General features: G+C 32.9%; 3 protein-coding genes across 5 annotated transcripts; 1 reads left to right on the top strand and 2 right to left on the bottom strand.

Moving 5' to 3' along the window:
* The first annotated feature begins 2,323 nt into the window (after positions 1 to 2,323).
* On the top strand, positions 2,324 to 8,756 carry LOC120083757 (alcohol dehydrogenase-like 6). 2 transcript variants are annotated; one of them, XR_005483536.1, is made up of 11 exons: positions 2,324 to 2,602; positions 2,692 to 2,828; positions 3,246 to 3,283; positions 4,123 to 4,445; positions 4,910 to 4,992; positions 5,084 to 5,159; positions 5,251 to 5,312; positions 5,421 to 5,516; positions 5,598 to 5,759; positions 6,708 to 6,903; positions 8,400 to 8,756. XR_005483536.1 is itself a non-coding variant. In XM_039039616.1 (10 exons), the coding sequence occupies exons 1-10, from the start codon at positions 2,566 to 2,568 to the stop codon at positions 6,822 to 6,824; spliced, it is 1,131 nt and encodes a 376-aa protein (XP_038895544.1). In that variant the 5' UTR covers positions 2,324 to 2,565; the 3' UTR covers positions 6,825 to 8,756. The 2 variants fall into 2 exon arrangements, 1 of the variants encoding a protein (XP_038895544.1); XM_039039616.1 differs by having other exon boundaries at positions 6,708 to 8,756.
* A 1,742-nt stretch (positions 8,757 to 10,498) lies between these two features.
* LOC120084051 (secreted RxLR effector protein 161-like) lies at positions 10,499 to 11,126 on the bottom strand. The gene is made up of 3 exons (XM_039039952.1): positions 11,093 to 11,126; positions 10,732 to 10,976; positions 10,499 to 10,690 (listed from the first exon to the last, which is right to left on the bottom strand). Exons 1-3 carry the CDS (start codon positions 11,124 to 11,126, stop codon positions 10,499 to 10,501), a joined length of 471 nt encoding a protein of 156 aa, XP_038895880.1.
* A 606-nt stretch (positions 11,127 to 11,732) lies between these two features.
* Positions 11,733 to 17,442, bottom strand: LOC120082505 (protein DETOXIFICATION 35-like). Of its 2 annotated transcripts, none has more exons than XM_039037703.1 (7): positions 17,025 to 17,442; positions 13,593 to 14,218; positions 13,424 to 13,480; positions 12,893 to 13,131; positions 12,590 to 12,708; positions 12,116 to 12,202; positions 11,733 to 12,020 (listed from the first exon to the last, which is right to left on the bottom strand). In XM_039037703.1, exons 1-7 carry the CDS (start codon positions 17,274 to 17,276, stop codon positions 11,952 to 11,954), a joined length of 1,449 nt encoding a protein of 482 aa, XP_038893631.1. In that variant the 5' UTR covers positions 17,277 to 17,442; the 3' UTR covers positions 11,733 to 11,951. The 2 variants fall into 2 exon arrangements, with proteins under 2 accessions (XP_038893631.1, XP_038893630.1); XM_039037702.1 differs by lacking the exon at positions 17,025 to 17,442 and adding an exon at positions 15,114 to 15,576.
* Between the last annotated feature and the right edge of the window lie 2,995 nt (positions 17,443 to 20,437).

The following is a 20,437-nucleotide window of genomic DNA, read 5'->3' on the forward strand; positions in this document are numbered from 1 at the left end:
AATAATAGATTAATGGGCTTTAAATAATATTTAATCTAAAGTACCTTAAATTGTTAAATTAATTGAATTAGAGGAATGAATAAATATTATTACAACACATTTGTAGTTTATCATTTGGAATTATACGGCACCATCTAAGAAATTTACTCCTTTTTTTTAATTTTTTTTTTGTCTAAAAGAATCTTTTGATTTTATTTATTTTTAAATGGAAAAAAATCTCTTTATTACCGAATATCAATGGGCTCAAAGTGTAGTATCTGATCGAGTCACATGTGGGCTTATATTGGGCCTCGATAAGTGGGCTTTGTTGTTACTACTCTCGGCCCAGCTTAGCATTCCGTCTTGGGTAGAGTCCAACTCTTCATACACAACAGGGAGAATCAATCAATTTTTACCAAACTTTATTATGATTTATCAATTCTTAGCACAAACTTTCAATTAAAGTAACTCTAAAGTTACACTCAATTTTATGTTAAAATGATTAAAATATGAAAAAGTGTAGGCTAAAATGATTAAAATATGAAAAAGTGTAGCTCAACCATAATTGATATGTAATCTTTCTTTTAAGATCGAAAGTTCAAATCTTCATACTCCACTTGTTGTACTTAAAAAAAGATCTAATTGAAGTATGTATTTTTTACCCTTTTATTTTTGTTCAATTTTTTGTTAAATTCACCTACTATTATTGAAAATGAGGGAAGGAGAATTAAAATTTCTAAGATCATTAATGTCCATAGAGGTTCTAAATTTTTTAGTCGACCCCAAGCATGGTCATATTAACGTCCATTAGGGTTAAATATTATGAAATTAAAAATTAGCTCGCAAGCCAATATGAAAAAAGTAATTGACATTTACCATTTTTTTTTTGGATTAGGGGTTAAAATCTCACTTTTCAAACATTTATCTGGAAAAATGGACACAAAAAGAAAAATATTTGATCCTAAGTTTATTGGATTATATCAATTTGGACCATGAGTTTTCATTTTTATCCTTTTTAACCATAAAATTAAACAAATTATATAGTTGTAATAATCTATTAAGTTCTCACATCAGATATAGTTAAAAAAAAGTTATCTCTTAAACATTAATTAAATTATAGAACATATATACAATATGAGATGATAATATTCCTTCCGAACAAAAACAACATTAGAATTTTTTTTTTGTTGAGTCTAATTGCTTAGAGGTCATCAATATGCTAAACAAGGCTATTGGTGATTTTTTGATTTTTGATTTTTATTTTTATTGAGAGGGCTAAAGATAGAGACATGGAGATGGATGTTGTCTACTTTTCTCACGTCCATCGTTGTTAGAACATGTTGGCGCATTGCATTACGCGTAAAGCCGTAAAGATTTGGAGGATCGAGAGTATCCTATTCTTTCTTCTCTTTGCCCTCCGAGGCCGTTTGGTTTAAGGTTTTATAGATGCCTGAGAATAAAGAATGCCTGAGAATAAGATGTTTTAGAATAGGATGCCTGAAAATAAAAGATGATTGTGTTTGGTTGTGTATGAGAATGCTATCATAATTTTATGAATAAAAATTGTTTTGCGTTTAATTATGTAATTAAACATGAAAGTCCTATTATAATTATAATCGATTAATAATTTAAAGAATAAACAATATTCAATATATCAATAAAAAGCTAATTACGAATCAATAATAATTTTAATTATAAATATTTGAAGGTTGAGTAATTTATAATTAAAATCAACCAATTAATGCATTTAATGAACGCTAATACTAATTATAAATCTAATACTTAATCATTTTTATTATTAATTAAGTTCAACATTACTAATTTTAATTTTAATTCAATAATATAAGTGAATATATTTTAATGAACAATATATTATATAAAAGGGAAGAAAATGAGATAAAAATATATGATATGTTAATAATGAATGGAGTAATATAAATTAATCATAATAAATAAATTAATTTCTTACAAATAATCAATGATGACTATATGTTCATAATGAATGATTAAATTAAAATTAACCTCAATAAATAATTACTTGATTATTAAAAAAAATAAAGTAATAAATTATTATTATTAAAAAAATGAAGTTTAATACAAACTAAATTTAACTAATCTAGTTTACTAATTAAATATATTTAAAATAGTATTGACTAATAAATTAATAATTTATGTAAAAAACAAATCCATTTATTTAATAAATTTTTATATGTGACCAATGAAGATACTTTGGAAATGGCTTATTTTCAGATAAAGAGTCAGAGAAACAAACATGAGAATTAAATATACAGTGAAGTGGTTTTCTATAGCTATGTGTTGTGATGTGTCCGTGTAGTTGCTATTTTTCTTTAAATAAAAGGAAAATAAGAAAAAAAGAAAGAAAAATGGGATGTATGTGCTCTGCAGTCTGCCCCCTCCATCTCCACCAACCGCACCTACCACCAAACAAAGGCCGCCATTTCCAATGGTTGAAACTCGCAGCTTCTTCGCCTGTTCAAGGCTCACTCAATACGAATTCTTCCTATTCTCCCGCTCGAAGATTTCCCTCTCAATTATTCTTTTTCTTTTCTCTTCAATCTCACCGGAATGTCGTCTTCTTCCCCTGCCGTTCTTACTTGCAAAGGTAACATTTCTGGATTTCTTTCTTCTATTCTGCCTTCCTCCTCCGCTTCTTCAATTTCTTATACCTCATTTTCTGTTGTTCTATTGAAGCCGCGGTGGCTTGGGGACCTGGAGAGCCATTGGTGATTGAGGAGGTCCAACTGAGCCCTCCTCAACCTATGGAGATCAGAATTAAAGTTGTTTGCACTTCTTTGTGTCGCAGCGATCTCTCTGCTTGGGAAACTCAGGTTCTTACTTCCATTCTAAGCTGAAATGACTTCTTAATTTTTGCAATTTCTGTGGATGGACCGTTGTTGACCGATGATAATTAGAGGAATGGGATAAAGTCCTGCCATTGGTTTTGTTTCTGTTCACTGTGTATACAGAACTTGTAGTAATCTCGTTTGATAATGGCGATGGAGATCGAGCTTTTATAGTGAACGAAGAAATCTGTACAAGATGTAGATTGAGAGATGCTTTGTGTTTTTCGAATCAAACTGTTCTTTTGTAAGACCGCATTATAATGAAACTGAATTTTAGTTTCTATTCGATTTTGAGCTTGTAAATACTAGCGAAAGGAAATTTTGGATTCTTTTATGGGCAATATATTTCATGGTGAAGACGAAGATTTGAAAGTTCTAATATGAATACTTGTTTTTTTGTAGGCTATTTTTCCTCGCATATTTGGCCATGAAGCATCAGGGTAATTTCTAACAGAAGTTTTATTTTCTAATTTTGTGGTTAAATCCTTCCTCCTACTGGCTGTTCATGGTTTCAAATAATTTTAAAAAATATTGGAAAATGTTTAGGCGTGGATTCTTTGAATTTTAGTTGTGACATTGTCCTAGAAAGACATTCCTTCAAGATACAAACTTCTAAAAGGGGAAAAAAAAGAAAAAACCTACTAATGGTAACCTACAAGAGCAAAATTCTTGATAAGAAATCCCATGGAAAAGCATGGAAGAGAAACACTAAAAATAGGTCTTCAATTAAGCCACCTCAATACAAACTGACCGACGCCAAGATCACTTTTAAAAAAATCTTTGGATGCAATCCCACCATAAACTCTGAAAAAAAAAGGCTATACCTGCGAAAGAGCCCACGAAGAGCAAGAAACAAATGAAGAGCGATGCACTTGGGAACAAAAAACACAACGAAGATTGAAGATCCCAAAAAAGAAAAAAGGCTGGGACGCTTCAAGAGACAAATAACAACCAGTGTAGATACCATAATCGAAAGAAGAGAAGAAAGCTCCAAGATCTCCTCAACCTTCAAGAACCTTCTAAATAAAGACTTCCAAGACAAGCAAATGACATCCCAAAATTCTGCAATTTGAAAAAACTTCAGATGGGATTTTTTACTAATTTGAAGGATGTCCAAATTATAAATTCATTACATTTTAAATTTATTACTGCCTTAGAACCTTCAGGTAACTTTTTGAAAAAGAATGTTTAATATAGCAATGATTTAAAAATTCACAATAAGCAGCTATTCAGTTTCATCTCTTTGGATCATAGTGATCTTCCATTTTTTATTTTTCAGCGTTGTTGAGAGTGTTGGTCCTGGAGTGACTGAATTCAGTGAAGGTGATCATGTGCTTACACTATTCACTGGAGAATGCAAGACATGTAGGCATTGCACATCAGGTAAAAGCAACATGTGCCAAGTTTTGGGGCTAGAGAGAAGAGGTGTAATGCATAGTGATCAGAAGACCCGCTTCTCTATCAAAGGCAAACCAGTTTATCATTATTGTGCGGTTTCAAGTTTCAGTGAATACACTGTGGTGCACTCAGGGTGTGCTGTCAAAGTCAACTTGGCTGTACCTCTTGAGAAAATATGTCTTTTAAGCTGTGGGGTGGCCGCAGGTATACTTGCTTGCTTCCTTTGATTTCTTCAATGGGGTAGAGGCGTTTTGATGATACATATCACATCCTGTCATCTGTAACCATGTATATATGTAGAATAGAATACCAAAAGAAAAAAAGATGTACAAATAAGTTAAAAGGAGTTATAAGCTTATCGATTCTTTAGTATGATCGGTTAAAAAGGAGTAATATTTATCCTTGACTACTTTATTAGCGTAATTATATGGTCTTCTTTGAATTTTAAATTGCAACATGGCACTGTAAATCAGACTATTTTTGGTCTTATTTTTCCATTCTCTCCCTTGTCTGAACCCACTTATCATGTTACTAAACTATCCTGTAGATTTCAACTAATTTAGGCTTGAACTGAAGTGCGCTTTCTTTTCCTTCTTAATTATTGAATTGAAGCAATGTTTTGTTCAATTGTTCTAGGGGCTGTTACTTATAAGATGTTCTTTCTTCAGGTTTGGGAGCCGCTTGGAATGTCGCTGATATATCTGAAGGTTCAACTGTGGTGATATATGGTCTTGGGACTGTAGGCCTATCTGTAAGCATTATGTTTTATGAATATGTAGTGATTCAAACATGTCTCTTGGCAAACCCAGTTAGATTAATCTTGAGTTTTGCCTTAACAAAAGGTTGCACAAGGTGCCAAAGTTAGGGGTGCATCGCAAATAATTGGTGTTGATATTAATCCTGAAAAGGGTGAACTAGGTACTTCATTTTCTTTGGGAACTATGAAAATTTTATTTTTCATTTTTTGTTAGAAAATGTGTTGCCTAAGGAAATAATTCCATACTCGCAGCTAAAACTTTTGGAATTACTCATTTTGTTAACCCGAAGGATTGCAATGAATCTATTCAACAGGTATTTCTTCTTTCTACAACCTAGCAACAGGTGTCTAAAATCTCGATAACAAAAGCTTGAAATGGGTTTCTTTGTGAGTTTCATCTAATCTTCGTTTATTTCTCTTAGGTCATTAATCGAATTACTGATGGAGGAGCTGATTATGCATTTGAATGTATAGGTGACACAGGAATGATAACTACTGCTTTGCAGTCATGTTGTCAAGTAAGTGTTCTTTTACTCTCCATTTATTTGGTAAGTTTCTTACATGAAATTGTTTAATTTATTTTCACCATTTTGCCATAGGGTTGGGGACTGACTGTTACACTAGGTGTCCCAAAAGTGAACCCAGAACTAACGGCCCACTATGGAATATTTCTTAGTGGAAGAACATTAAAAGGATCCCTTTTTGGCGGATGGAAACCAAAATCTGATCTCCCCTCATTAGTAGACATGTATACCAAGAAGGTAATAATAGCTTTATGTTTGATGATTGAATGTGATATCGGTTTCATACGTTTGTTTGGAACTTCATGATTTTGAGGGATTTCAAGTCATAACGAATTTTAATTGAATTATGTTATTTGTTATTACAAGGAAGAGAATGATTTTGAAATCTAAAGTGATTTTTTATTCTGTTTTTACTTTTTAAAAAAATTCTGACTAGAATGGTCGGATTTTGGAGATTTTTGTACGGATGACCCATTCTCAGCCCCCCTAAATGATTAATAACTCTCCTCCCCCTTTACAAATGAAATCTAACTTTCTGCTTACGTCAAAGTGCACTACCGCATTTTATATAATGTCTCGTTAGGGATGACCATGTCTATTGTAGTCCTAGCGTGATAGTCATGTCTACTGCAATCTTCATTTTTCTCACACTTTGTTGTGCTTTTGTCATAAATATTGCGGTGGAATGGAGAAAAATGAGTGACACGATAGACACGACCATCGCATTAGGATACGATAATTATGATCATACCTAATGTGATATTGTGCTTTGACGTAATCGAAATGTTAATCATTTAGGGGGTTGAGAATGAGTTGTCCGTATAAAAAAAAAAAAAAAAAGAAGAGATTTTGCAGTATTTCATAAGATTTAAAAGTAAATCACAAAGTTAACCTTGTCATGTTCTAACTCTCAATTAACCCATCATAGTTAAAAGGCTTATATTAGTAAAATCTGAACTTTATTTCCTTTTTTCTGTTACCATCCAAACGTATAATTTTAAACATATTAATTTCAAACAAAGTAATTTAAAATCACTTATTAAACTTTCTTGAATCCAAACTTTGGGTTAAATTACAAGCATGGTATGCAGATAGCCATTGTCATGTCAACCAGACCATTAGATTCCATATAATTTGATCTCATTCTTGTTAGTGATGTAAGGCTTGACAAAATATCATTTGCAGGAAATTCAAATTGAGGAGTACATCACACACAACATATCCTTCGAAGATATCAACCAAGCTTTCAGTCTCATGAAGGAAGGGAAGTGTTTACGTTGTGTTATTCACTTACCAGCATGATTTTCAATTTAATTAAATCCATCTTCGATGCTTTTAGCGAGTTCAACTTCCTGGTTTTCCATGTCGGAATATAATTGCTGTGAGTTCTGATATTTGTACCCTTCCTTAGATTGAGATATTTTAAAGCTTTATTATTATTATTACTAGAATGCATAAACGTGTGTTGCTTGTGTCGAGTTTTCTTTCTTTCTTTCTTTTTTAAACAATATATTTTTATTAAAAGGAACAAACAATATAATGTTAAATTAAATTAAGAAACAACAATTTTAAAGCCATCATAATTGAATGATTAAAAAAAATATTAGTTTTTAAACTAATACATTTTTAGTACAATAATCGTGGGGATTAGAGATCGAACTTTTGATCACATATAATTGTCCATGTTTACCAATAATATTTGCTTTCAAATTTCAATTATTTTGTAAGTGTTAGCAATCTTGTATTATCATGTTGGCTATTAAGCCTGCAAATTTTTCAAAATGTATTACTAACAATATAGTTTAAATAAAAAATAGAGAAACTATGACAAATCTAAAATTGATTTAAGATATGATTTTTTTTTTTAAAAAAAAAAATTAATGATTGACATCTATTACTACAAATGGATCAACTTGGCACAATCAAGTTACCAAAAAATTAAAAAAAAAAAAAATCTTTGCTTACCAAATGCATTTTGAATGCATAAAACTATTTATAGGAAATGCAAAATGCAACAATAGATATATTATTTTTTAAGTATCATGATGGAATTTGAAAAGAGTAATGAATGATACTTATTATAATTTAAATATTTGTAACCATTATCTTGAATTTTTGGAAAATAGACTTCTAAACTCCATCCTCAAAAATTGAAAATTAATCACAAATCAAATGATCATAAAAGTTTAATCTTTCGCTTGGTAGATGAAGTATGGTTATTTTCTTTTTTCAAAAGGTAATACTAGTAGCTTTAAATATCCACATACCCACATCTTACTATATTTTAATCACCTATGCAAGTAGATTATTTTTAACTTTAAAATCAACTAATTAATTAGTGAAGGGTCACAGTGGATATTAATTTTAAATTCCCACATGCCCACATCTCACTATCTTAATCACACGTGGTACTTTTTTTATTTACATTTAAGTAAACAATACTAATTAATTAGTGAAGGGTTACAATGGATATTGATTTTAAATGTTCACATACCCACATAATCATAAATGCTCACATGCTCATATCTTACTATCTTAATCACTTCTGCACCTAGTATTTTTTCTTTACATTTAAATAAACAATACTAATTAGTGAAGTGTTACAATGAAGATTAAATAAATAATACTCATTGAAGAAGGAACATAATGGAAATTACAAAATTATCATTTAGACAAGGAATCTACATAAAAGACCTTAAAAGTAGATCATATTATGTTAATGTCTTAGAACATTTCATTTCTATTTACAATATATATATACATATATTATTCTCTCTCCCATGCATATATTCTCTCCTCCAATGTTCAAGGTCATTTCTTCCTTCTCCTTCTCTTTTCTCCTTTTTCCTCCCTCACTCTCTTTTCTCCTTCCGGCAGTGTGAGTTACAGATGGGAAACGGATGGTGTGGGGCGATCCAACGACGGGACGAGCACGGGACGACAAGAATGACGATGACAAATCAAAGCGGACACGACAATGACGAACTTGGAGCAAATGAACGACGATGGCGAACTTGGAGCAAATGAACGGCAACGATAGACTTGGAGTAAATGAACGGAGACGGCAGACTCGAAGCAGACGAACGACAGACCCGATTCAACTTTTAGTTTTTTTTCCTATTTTTATATATACTGTGATGTATATGTATTTTTTTTTAGCTTACTAGGAAATTTGATATATACTGTGGTATATGTATTCATTTATCTGATATAAATGAGAGTGTATTTTTTGAACTTCATGTATTATGATATATATACTGTAGTGCAAATGAAATTTATGAATATTTATATACTGTGGTATATTTTATATATTGGTTTATATTGTGATTTATGTCAAACATTGAGTCAATCTTTAATTTATAAACTGTAGTATATTTCACTTATTAGTTAGAATATTCTTAAATACATAACAAAATGTTCTAAGGTATATTTAAATAACCATGAATCTATCAAAATGTTTTAAGGTATATTTAAAATAACCATTAATCCGTCAAAAAAGCCAATAAGTTGATACGTGAAAACCAACGTAAATAGAAAAAAAAATTTCATTGAATGCATTTTTTTTAAATTAAAAAATGAAAAAAAATTACAATAAATGTATTTTCTTTATCTAATTGATAAATGAGAAAAGTTATATTAAATGCATTTTCTCTCTTTATCATTAAAGTAGCTTCGAAAATCGGAAAAAATATATAAAAATCGGATATAAATAAATGAAAAAGTGTATAATTGTCCAAAATTAACCCTAAAAGTCATCTTTAGAAAAAAAAATTCAAATTTTAAGACATTTATGAAATATAGGGTTTTCTTTAAGCCTTCTATGTAGAAATCTCGAAAAAGATTGTAACTTAAGATCAAAACTTAGGACCTCTCATGTTAAAATTCCTTAAGGATTAGTCTGTTTTCAAATATAGAAAGTAACTTATTTACAAAACAAAATGTCACTGTTGATAAATACTGATAGATGTCTATCAATGTTTATCATTGTCTATTACTGATAAATAATGACATTTTTCTATATTGAAAACATTTCCAATAATTTTGTCATTTAAAATAATTATATTTTTTTCTCCGCTGAAGAACTAATTAAGACTAGTTTTTTCTTACAATATTTTTTTTTAATAAACTGAAATCGATTCTTTTCAACCAAAGGAAAAGCTTAAAAAATATGAATAAGTTCAAATTATTTGGAAGTGATTCTCAAATGGTTAAAATAACTTTTTACATTTTTTAAAATTACTCTGAAAATCCTTTTAATCATGCAAAATCAATTTTGATAAGATAATATGTATATGTTTAAAAGTGTATGTTACAAAATTGGCAATTAAAGACTACAAAAAACGTAAAAAGTATCAACACACAGATATACATGGTTCACTAACGGTGTGTTAGCTATATCCACGGGGTAGAGGGTGAACATTATTATTAAAGATAATGTTTTCTGAAACAACAAAAAATAGCGCATCTGAGGGTTAGAGAGTTTATATAGCGCACTACTCTAAACCCTTAGGTCATAATCGTAAATCATTACAAATAAGTAAATATGCTAAATATAAATTCCTCCCGTACTTGGTTGTTTGAAGCGCCAATAAACAAATTCAAGACATTCCAACAAATCTCTACCTTGACTTGAATTCTCTCCCAGATAACAGATGTACCAAATGCAACATAAATCAACATTGCCAGACGTTCCCAGACTTCTCCCTCATGCCTAAATCCCACAAAGGGGACCACTAACAATTCAAAACATTCAGCAAGTCCAAACAATGTTGGAACTTGCCTTGTGGAACCGATTTGGTGAACATATCAGTAGTACCATTTTTCTTTACTTTAACTTTCTGCTCTTAAGAAGTGATATCTTACATCGATGTGCTTAGTTCTCTCATGATGAACTTGATCTTTGGTTAGGCATATTGCACTCAAACGATCACAATATACAATAGCTTGGTCATGATGCAAACCAAGATCTCCCCCAACTATCTTCCTTCTTTAGCAATATCTATCAAGACCATGTACTCTGTTTCAGTAGTAGACAAAGTAACTGTAGGCTGTAAGGTTGCCTTCCAACTAACAACAGGACCATCTAGAGTGAACACATAGCTAGTCATAGATCTCCTATTGTCAACATCTCCAGCATAGTCAGAATCAGAATAATCGGTCATCGAACACTTTGTGTCATTCCCATAAACGAGACCAACATCAGACGTACCTTTAAGGTAACAAAAATCCTCTTAACAACTTGCCAATGCTCCTTCATAGGTTGACCCATGAACCTGCTGACAACACTAACAACATGGGCAAGATCAAGCCTAGTACAGACCACAGCATACATCAAACTTCCCACTGCACTAGCATAAGGAACTCGAGACATGTACTCCTTCTCAACTTCAGATTGTGGTGAAAACACAGATGGCAAACGAGCATTTGCAACACTGGGAGTATCTATAGGCTTAGCTGATGACATACCAAACCTGGACAATATTTTCTAAATATAGCCTTTCTGTGACAAGAAGAGCCAAGAAGAGCCAAGAAGAGCTTATTCTTATCTCTGTCCCTATAAATCTCCATACCCAAAATTTTCTCAGCAACACCCAAATCCTTCATATCAAACTCAACACTGAGAAGATTCTTCAATTTCAGAATGTCAGACTTGGACTTTGCAGCGATGAGCATATCATCTACATATAAAAGTAGATAAAGCATCGAACCATCATTAGCTTTGTTGTGATATACACAACAATCATACGGACTCCATGTAAGAAAGCTATCTTCACATCTAGTTGCTCAAGTTCTAAATTCTGATGTGCTACTATAGCTAGTAACACTCTGATAGAAGTGTAGTAATGTATTGATCTTCTCCACCTTGGTGTTGTAGTAATTCATTCACCCTACATTAGAGAGCATGTAGGCGTTCGACCACTGAGGATTTTTACTGACGGGGTGTGGCTCTGATACCAATTTGTTAGGGATGACGGAACACCATATATCTTTACAATGGTATGATATTGTCCACTTTGGGTATAAACCCTCATGACTTTGCTTTTGAAACCACCCGAAAAAACTTCATACCATTGGAGATAGTTGTCCTCTCTTATAAATCCATGATCATCCCCTTATTTAGATGCGGGACTTTGATTGTATTCCCATTCAACAGTATAATTAAAGATTTTGATTTTACGTGTTTTAGAGTGATTTTGAAAATCCCAAATATGCACTAAATTCTAAATAATTGAACCTAACCTGTAATATTAGTGTCAAAATCACAGATTAAGGAGTTTCTTAAACACCCCTATTGAGTCAAAATGAAATGAGCAGCCAAAAAACATGAAGAGAATAAAGAAAGAAAGACAAAGGTTGGAGTTGGGGATGGAGAAGAAACATCAACAGCTAATTTCTAGTTTTTCTCCTAATGGCATTTCTTTTTAGCTTTTAACTCTCTTCTCTTTTCCTGATGTCTTGTCCAGTCCATTTCTGCATCCTTCCTGAAGTTTCCTCCACCTGCATTAATCATTCAACAATTCCCCCATTAAAATTGCTTTCACCTTCCTTCCTTCCTTCCCTACAACAACAAAAGCACATTTGCTTTCACTTACTTCTTTATTCCAGTTGGTTTTGTATAGAACAATCAGCAACATAACTGTCTGCATCGCAATCCCGGCTATCATTCCGCCCCAAAGCCCCTACACGCAACCAATCGAATGAGTGAGTTCAAGCTTCGAGGAACCCAATCTCATATAACATAAGGGTTGTTGCAAATACAACAATCAGGTTCAAAGTATTAGTAATTATAGCACAATGCAAAAGAATTTGCAAATATCGCAAAATTTAGATCCAGTCCTCAAATTCTATCCGTGATAGACCATATCACTAATAGAAGTCTATCATCGATGGATTTTGTTATATTTGTAATTCTTTAAAAATGTTGATATATACTTAATTATTAGTCTTAAAAGTGCTAACCATTGTAATTACCATATAAAAATAGAACACAATACCATACGAAAAAGTAGTTTTCAAATTTTCATTTAGCCAAGAGTGATTTCAAAATTTGGCGTTTTCTGACATACCTTCACTCCAAAGTTTGCTACATAACCTAAGACAATCCCAAGAGGGAGACCAAAAATGTAATAGCAGCCTAAGTTTATATAAGCCACCAATGCCTGCCATCCAGCTCCAATGGCCACCCCTGAACAAGAAAACCACATAGAATTGTAAACGGTCATTCAAAATCATTTCTTCACCGACATATATTGTTAGATGATATAGTATTAAATTTAGCTTTATTCATTAGCTTAAGCTTTTAGGACAATCGACAATTTAAGACAGATATATATATTGACAGAGAGGGGGTGGGGGATTTTTAAGTTCACCTGATATGACTGGTTGGACACTGTTAAGAACCATGGTTACGCCAAGAAGATAGGCTAATTTGGAAACATATTTCTGCACAGTCTCACTGCTTGTGAAGATGACAGCAAAATGATCCTTGGCAAAGAATATCAGGACCATAAAAAGGAGGCCGAGAAGAAGAGATTCCACGATCGTCACGTACACGGAGTACTTCACAGCTCGAGGCCGTGCCTTTCCGAGTTCATTGGAGACTCTTACACTGGAAACAGACAACAGAAAACACATATGTGCAGTATAAGAAATGAAACTAAAAGATTAAAAAATGAACTAACAATTCATGTTTGTACTTGCTCATTGTTACACTGTGCCTAAAATGAATCCTCTCTGAGATTTTGATAGATGATTACTATGAAAGATTAGAGCTTTCTATATGGAGAAATACTTTGGCCAAACAACATTTCATTTCAGACTAAAATCATGTACGAGTTTTCATCGATTTCGAGATGTACAGAAGAAAATCTAAAAGATCAAAAGATGTAAGATTTCATTACCTCATGGCGACATTGATTCCAATGAAAATGATATTTTCCCATCCATCCAAGTTCATGCTGAAACAAAAACCAAAAACAGCAAAGAAACAAGCCAAAGAAACTTCAAATCCATGAAAAAGCAAGAACAAAAGAACAAAAATCCATTGATAAAGAACACCCAAGGACATACCAAATGGAAAGTGAATCAACAGAAATGACAGCATTTGGAAGATGACCAGCAAGAATAATGATACTACTCATATACCAAATCTCCAAGCAAAACATAATAGCAGATGAAAATGAGAGCTTAACAAATCCCCACAAATCTTTGAAAGCCAACCAAGAGAATCCTTGCCAAGCATCTCTACACCAAACCATCACATAAATGACTTGAGCAATGGAAATTCCCCAACCAGAGATGTTCAAGGCCAAACCAGCCCCAGTGGTTCCCCAACCAAACTGAAAAATGAAGAGCCACAGCATAAAAACATGAGCCAGAAGGGCCCCAAAGCCAATCCAAGCCAATGTCCAAACTTTGCTTTGTGCCTGCAGAAACTTTTGGGTAGGAAAAGACAACACAAAGGAGTACATCTGTGGGAGTATGACCATAGAGAAATTCCCAGCCAGTTCTGCGACATCATCTTGTTGCCCCAAAAGCTTCAAAATGGGAGTGGCAAAGACATAAATTGGTGTGATTATAAGGGCACATATGAGCATTATGATCCATGATCTTTGCATATACACTCCCAGCATGTGGATTTGTCCTGCCCCAAATGCTTGGCCACAAAGTGTTTCTGTTGCACTTCCCATTCCAAACTGTCAACAATTTTTAGAGACACTCACATTAGAATCTGGCTTTTCAAAGCAAGGAAAGAGATGTATTATTGATTATTCTATGTTTATTCCATTTATGAATCTTTTGGGTTTGTGGAGTTTAGGAACTTGACTTAATACACAATCTCAAATGGGAGAAATGGAAAAGGTGGGGTTATCATTCCAAACTAAAAAGAAGTTGATCTGCTAAAAGCAAACACAGAGATAAAAAAAAAGGGCAGACACCTTAGTTTAGAAGCCAAAAGTAATCAAAGCCTCCTTTTTTCCTTTATACCACAGTAACAAAAACCCATAAGAATCATCAGTTTGCCCTCTAAAATTGCCAAAATCTAATAACATTGTCAAATCACCCATGAAACCAAAAGTTTAAGCTCAGAAGTTAAATCAATACTTTTAACACATCCCTGCTTATTGACTTGAAAATTTGTAGAATACCCAACATTTATAGATCAATATTAATTGAAGAGGAAGAGTCCAGACATAAGACCAACCCCATAAAATTAAGTTTTACTATAAAGTATTATATACTCTATTAGCTTAAGTTTATATACCTTGGGTTGATCAGTGATTTTATAGTGGTACCAAAAGACGAGATAAGTTGAAAATGGAGAAGATGGTCAAACGTCAGAAATAATGGTGTCAAAAGAAGAAGAAGAAGAAGAAGATCTAAGTTCTTTGTCTGAAACAAACAGACCTTCAGCTTACAACTCAAAGATTCAATAAACAATCAAAACCCTATTCAGAAACTGGAAAGATAAGCAGAAAATGAAGTTCCAATCAATCACTATTAAACTTTAAAAAGAACTTCACCAGCAGAAATCAAACACACACACACAAAAAAAAAAAAAAAAAAACAGAGAGAGAGAAGAAGGCAGACCATGAAACCAAAAGCAAAAGTGGCAATAACAGAGATGGCAATGGAAATTCCAGAAAGCTCAAGCTCCCCAAGTTGACCCGCAAAAATATTAGTAACAGAGTGGGTTCCATACTGACAAACTATCTGAAATATAACCGGACCAGCGATGGTCCAAGCCTTCACTGATTCAATCCACACGATGTGCTTGAACTGCTGAAATGTCTTCGCCGGAGCATAGTCTCCTTCGTTGCTGTTTCCTTCGCCGAGAAGCGGCGCCTCCATTTCCGGCGAAACAGAGGACAGATAAAGTTTTTGCCCTTTCCGTGTAAAGGGGCAACGACCAAGCTTTTAAACAGTACAGATTTATTGTACGCACGTTATTCGGCAATCGCACGTTGCCCACTGTCAGATTGATTGGCAATAGAAGTCGAGAATCTTCGTATTATTTTTTGGTTAATGCGTTGAACAGAAAATGATTTATTAAAATGGAAAGTTTTGATTTTTGTCTCGGATGCTCGGAGTACTCTCCAACTAAAAGTCGTAAAGAATTATAGTTAGCTCAACCACGTGCTTCGCGACTGCTTTCATGGAGTCAACTCACTCACTAAAATGATTTTCGAGATTCAAATTCCAATCTCAAACGTTCATTTTTTTTTAACGGAAATATCGATATTTTCATCGATTTATGTACACGTTCATGAGTTGGGTAGAAACGTGAGGCGTGAAAAAAAAATTTCATAACAAAATGTTATTAATATCATTAATAAACATGTTAATTTGTTAAAAAAAGGTAAAATATTTACTTATTAATTTATTCTATTTATATATATATTTTTTAAAAAATATCTATTGATATTGATATTTAATGGATATCTTCTTTTCTGAAACTTGAGATCGTTGACACCGATTATTTAAATCTTAAGTAGTACAAGTAAATTGAAAATTCAAATGATTGATCTTTTTTGTTAGAGGATATATATATAAAGTAGTTGATACTCTAGGTTCAAATTTTTGTTTATGGGTGCTAAAAGTTAAGCCATTATTAGAGGATATATCATATATGGGTGCTAACCATATATGATAAAAATGAATTCCAAAGAAGTTGATGATGTTAATCAAGAAAGAATCTACCCTAGAATTCTCATGATTACATGAACGAGTGCATTTTCTTTTCCAAGGACTTTTATAGTTGAAACCTTTCTTATATCTATTAAATTAAATTTGTTGAAATGTTTTGAATTTGTTATATAGTGTTTTGAACAATCAAATACGAAAGATCAAGTACGCAAATCTTACTATTGGGTGTTCAAGGTAACACTTCTAAAATCTAAGTTATTTATTATTTATATCTTTAAATTATTTACAATTTTGACTTTACAGTTTAGGAGAGTACATTGTATAATCTCTAATCCTTGAGACATCTTCATTTCTTATTTTAAATATTTTTCTCTCTAATAAAATTGTTCTTCTTGTGTCTCCTGGAGCACGCTGTAATATTTCGTGGACTGTTGATTCTTCGATTGTGGATTCTTAACAAATCCAACACTTTTTTTCTGGAATATTATATAATCCATCAACTTCTTCTGGATTGACGGGTGATTAAGAGTTGAAAATGGTGAAAGATGATCAATAATCATAAATAATGGGTGTCAATTAAAAAGAATAAGAAGATCTTGTTCTTTGTTGAACAGAGCAGAATGAGAAGAATCTAAGCTGTTTATCTAAAACAAACAGACCTTCATCTTTCAAAAAATTTCCATCCCAAAAAACAGAAACTCAAAGATGCAGAAAACGAAACCCAATTCAGAAAATGGAAAGATGAGGAGAAAATGAAGATCCAATCAATCACCATTAAACTTTAGAAAGAACAACAACAGAAATCAAACACAGAAGAAGAAGAAGAAGAAAAACAGAGAAAGAGAGAATACAAACCATGAAACCAAAAGCGAAAGTGGCAATAACAGAGATGGCAATGGAAATTCCAGAGAGCTCAATTTCCCCAAGTTGACCCACAAAAATATTCGTAACAGAGTTTGTTCCATACTGACAAACGATCTGAAATATCAGCGGACCGGAAATTGCCCAAGTCTTCACCGTTTCACTCCACACGATCTGCGTCAACTGCCGCAATGTCTTCGCCGGAGCATAGTCTTCGCCGTCGCCAAGAAGCGGCGCCGCCTCCATCTCCGGTGAAAAAAAGGACAGATAAAATTTTTGCCCTTTCCGAGTAAAGTGGCAACAACCAAAATTTTAAACAGTACAGATTTATTGTACTCACGTTATTCGGCGATCGGCATTGCCACCGATTGATTTGGAATATGACTCGAGATTCTTCCGAATATATATCATTCTTTTGGGTTAAACAGAAAATGATTATTAGAGTGGAAAGTTTTTGATTTTTGGCTGAGCAGAGGGCACTGTCGGAATAAAAGTGGCAAATAATTGCAATTAGCTCAACCACGTGCTTCACGACGGAACCAACTATTTTACCAAAATATTTTTGGTTGGAGGTTAAACTCTCCTTCTAAAAAATTTCAATTTTTTTAGGATAACATGATATTAATTTTTTTAAAAAAATTCATAAAACATAACAAAAACCAAATATCACTTATATAAATATAAAATAGAAAAATCAACAAACAACAAATCTAGTCAAAAGAACTAATAATATAGCACTTTTAAAAACTAATTAAATGTATGACAAATTGTAGCCGATTAGGTTTAAAATTTTTTATATATTATAAATTTGCCATTTCTTCCTTATGGTGTAGAGGGAGTGAGAGCAATTTTAAGGTTGATAATATGTTTTTTTTTTTTTTTTTTTTAACAAAGATATTGTAATTAAAGTGCGGATTGAAGGGAATCGAACCTCAAACCTCAAGGTCGATAGTATGAGTACTATTCCAATTGAGCTACGCTCTCGTTGGCAATAATATGTTACTTGGATACAAGAATATTGATAAATTATTGTTGCTACCAGTGATAGAAGCTATTATTGATAGAAAGACATCAATGATAGATGCTATCACTAATAACAAAGGTTTGAGGAAGGATGTGAAAAAAGTTATCAATCATAGAAGCTCTCAATAATGTTAGCTCTCAAAAAGAGCTAATAATCTATCCTTAATTCTGCTATTATTGAGTGGTTCTTATGCATAACTCGTCTATTTTGTAGGTAAGTCGATCCCGAGGAATAAAGAATTCATTCGGGTGTAAAACGAGCAAAAAAGGAGTAAAAATGGGAGTTGGATGCATCAAGCTTAAAGAAGTTAGAAAAATTATAAGTCTGCCATCAAAAGTAGTGTTGCAACCCTCCTTTGACCCTCACGTGACGTTGAAAAGCAGTAGGTACCTCTTTTGGGACAGGCACACACCGTTGCAATACCCCTGCAACTCTCCAACACGACGTTATAAGATAAAAGTATCAGATACAGAACAACATTGCAATGCTGGCTAGGGCATCGCAATGCTACAACTTCTATCAGACATGGGCAACAATGCAACGTTGCACCAATGCTGCATCTCTGCATCAACACTTGAGGTCTGCTTCGACAAGGGCATCGCAACGCTCTTGGCAGTATTGCAACATTACGATCCTGATATAAAAAGAAATTTTCTTTTCTAGCTGAAAGGGGGGACGATTTTGAGCTGCAATTGGGAAAGAATTGGAGAGTTTTGCATCTATTTTTTAGAATTCTTTCTTTCTTCCTTCAATTCCTTTCATTGTTACTCTCTATTTATAAAACTTTAGTTGTTGGTCGAAGATGATGCAAGGCTAGGCATCCCTCTATCTTGGGAATGGTAATTTAGTTCAAATTTTAGAAGATGCTAAATTGTTTATGTTGAACTCTATGAACTCTTGGGTGTGGTTTGAATTTATCTTGAATGAAATTTGATAAAGTTGAACTGACAAATCAAATTTATTAAATTCTTGTATGCAAAATTTGCACGATATCTTTGCATAAGTATAGAATAGGTTGCGAGAATTAGGAATCTTTGTGTTAGCTAAGACTTTTTCTGAACTTACACTTGTGTGCCCTAATTTAATTTTACTCAATTAATCATGCTATAAATATAAGCTTTCCAATTCATAGGGTGTCAAAATAAAGTAACCCAATTCTTAATGCAAATTAGTTTTAAACATGAATCTCGCTTAGAAGAAAGTGTTTGAGACTAGTTTAGGATCAATTGGATTAAGACTCTTAATTGATTAATTGGGCTATTAGGTTTTACTAATAGGTTGTGGAGTTCACAAGTTTGCATTGCTTTTTATATCCGATGAAAGAATTTAAATCTAATGAACTATTCTCAAGAGCTTTTTTATTAATAAATTCAACCCAATTTTGCACTCTGTTTTTGTCTCAATGTTTACATACTTTGCATGTTGTCTTTTAAATTATTTCTTTCACGACAAACCCCTTGTTGCATGGAATTCTTCAATTGGCCTTGCTAGTTCGTAGTTTCCTTGTGGACTCGACCCGGTAATTACTGCTTGTACTACCCATTTTAGTATAGTTTTTAGACTTGGTGAACACATGTTATTTGTTTAGTTAGAAAATTGTAAACGACAATGATTTAAAATCTCGGCTAACAAATTGGCACCGTTGCCGGGGAAACTTGGCAACTAGCTTTTGCTATTCTTGAATTCTGAATAAAAATCTATAAAAAAGAGTGTATGTGATTGATCTTCCTTTGGTGTATGACTCGCTCCTTTGGGAGTCTAGAGCTTAACTTTTTTGCAGACATCACTTGAGAGGAAAGGCAAATCCGAAGGGAGTGAATGAGAGAAAGACCGCAGAAGAGGATCATCAAGCTTTTGACAATCAAATAGAAGAAGAGGAAGAAGCTACTATGGTGAAGTATGAGAGAAAACTCTTAGGGAGTTAGCTGAGCTGGACATGGCTCAATAACCCCTATGCATCATTTTTCCAAAGACCACTGTGCCTTTCGAGCTTAAGCCTGACTTGCTCAATCTGTTACCTATCTTCAAGGAAATTCTAGAGAGAACCTCACAAACACATAAAGGATTTTCACATGGTGTCGACGGTATGCGACCCCATGGGGTCATAGAAGAATAACTGAACCTTAGGGCCTCTCTTTTTTCATTAAAGGATGGTGCTAAAGATTGGTTGTATTAGTTACCCCCTGGGTCTATTACGAATTGGAATGATTTGAAAAAGAGATTTCTTGGAATTTTTTTTTCTGGCCTTTACATCCAATTCCATTAGAAAAGAAATTTATGGTATAAAACATAATTTTGGGGAAAATTTTTTGAATACTGGGAGAGATATAAACGTTTGTGTTAGTACCTCATCATCAGATTTCTAATCAGTTACTAATCCAGT

Source organism: Benincasa hispida, chromosome 8 (genome assembly GCF_009727055.1).
Source record: "Benincasa hispida cultivar B227 chromosome 8, ASM972705v1, whole genome shotgun sequence".
NCBI classification, from domain to species: Eukaryota; Viridiplantae; Streptophyta; class Magnoliopsida; order Cucurbitales; family Cucurbitaceae; genus Benincasa; species Benincasa hispida.

Excerpts from the sequence above, each read along its gene's own strand:
- LOC120083757 (XM_039039616.1), top strand. The coding sequence starts at position 2,566 with ATGTCGTCTTCTTCCCCTGCCGTTCTTACTTGCAAAG. Across the intron at positions 2,603-2,691 it reads TGCCGTTCTTACTTGCAAAG|CCGCGGTGGCTTGGGGACCT; the intron begins GTAACATTTCTG and ends GTTCTATTGAAG. Across the intron at positions 5,313-5,420 it reads GCAATGAATCTATTCAACAG|GTCATTAATCGAATTACTGA; the intron begins GTATTTCTTCTT and ends TATTTCTCTTAG.
- LOC120084051 (XM_039039952.1), bottom strand. The coding sequence starts at position 11,126 with ATGAAGGATTTGGGTGTTGCTGAGAAAATTTTGG. Across the intron at positions 10,977-11,092 it reads TGTTGCTGAGAAAATTTTGG|CTAAGCCTATAGATACTCCC; the intron begins GTATGGAGATTT and ends GTATGTCATCAG. Across the intron at positions 10,691-10,731 it reads GGATTTTTGTTACCTTAAAG|TGTTCGATGACCGATTATTC; the intron begins GTACGTCTGATG and ends AATGACACAAAG.
- LOC120082505 (XM_039037702.1), bottom strand. The coding sequence starts at position 15,374 with ATGGAGGCGCCGCTTCTCGGCGAAGGAAACAGCAACGAAGGAGACTAT. Across the intron at positions 13,481-13,592 it reads GTTGATTCACTTTCCATTTG|CATGAACTTGGATGGATGGG; the intron begins GTATGTCCTTGG and ends TTTTTGTTTCAG. Across the intron at positions 12,203-12,589 it reads TAGCAAACTTTGGAGTGAAG|GGGCTTTGGGGCGGAATGAT; the intron begins GTATGTCAGAAA and ends GGTTGCGTGTAG.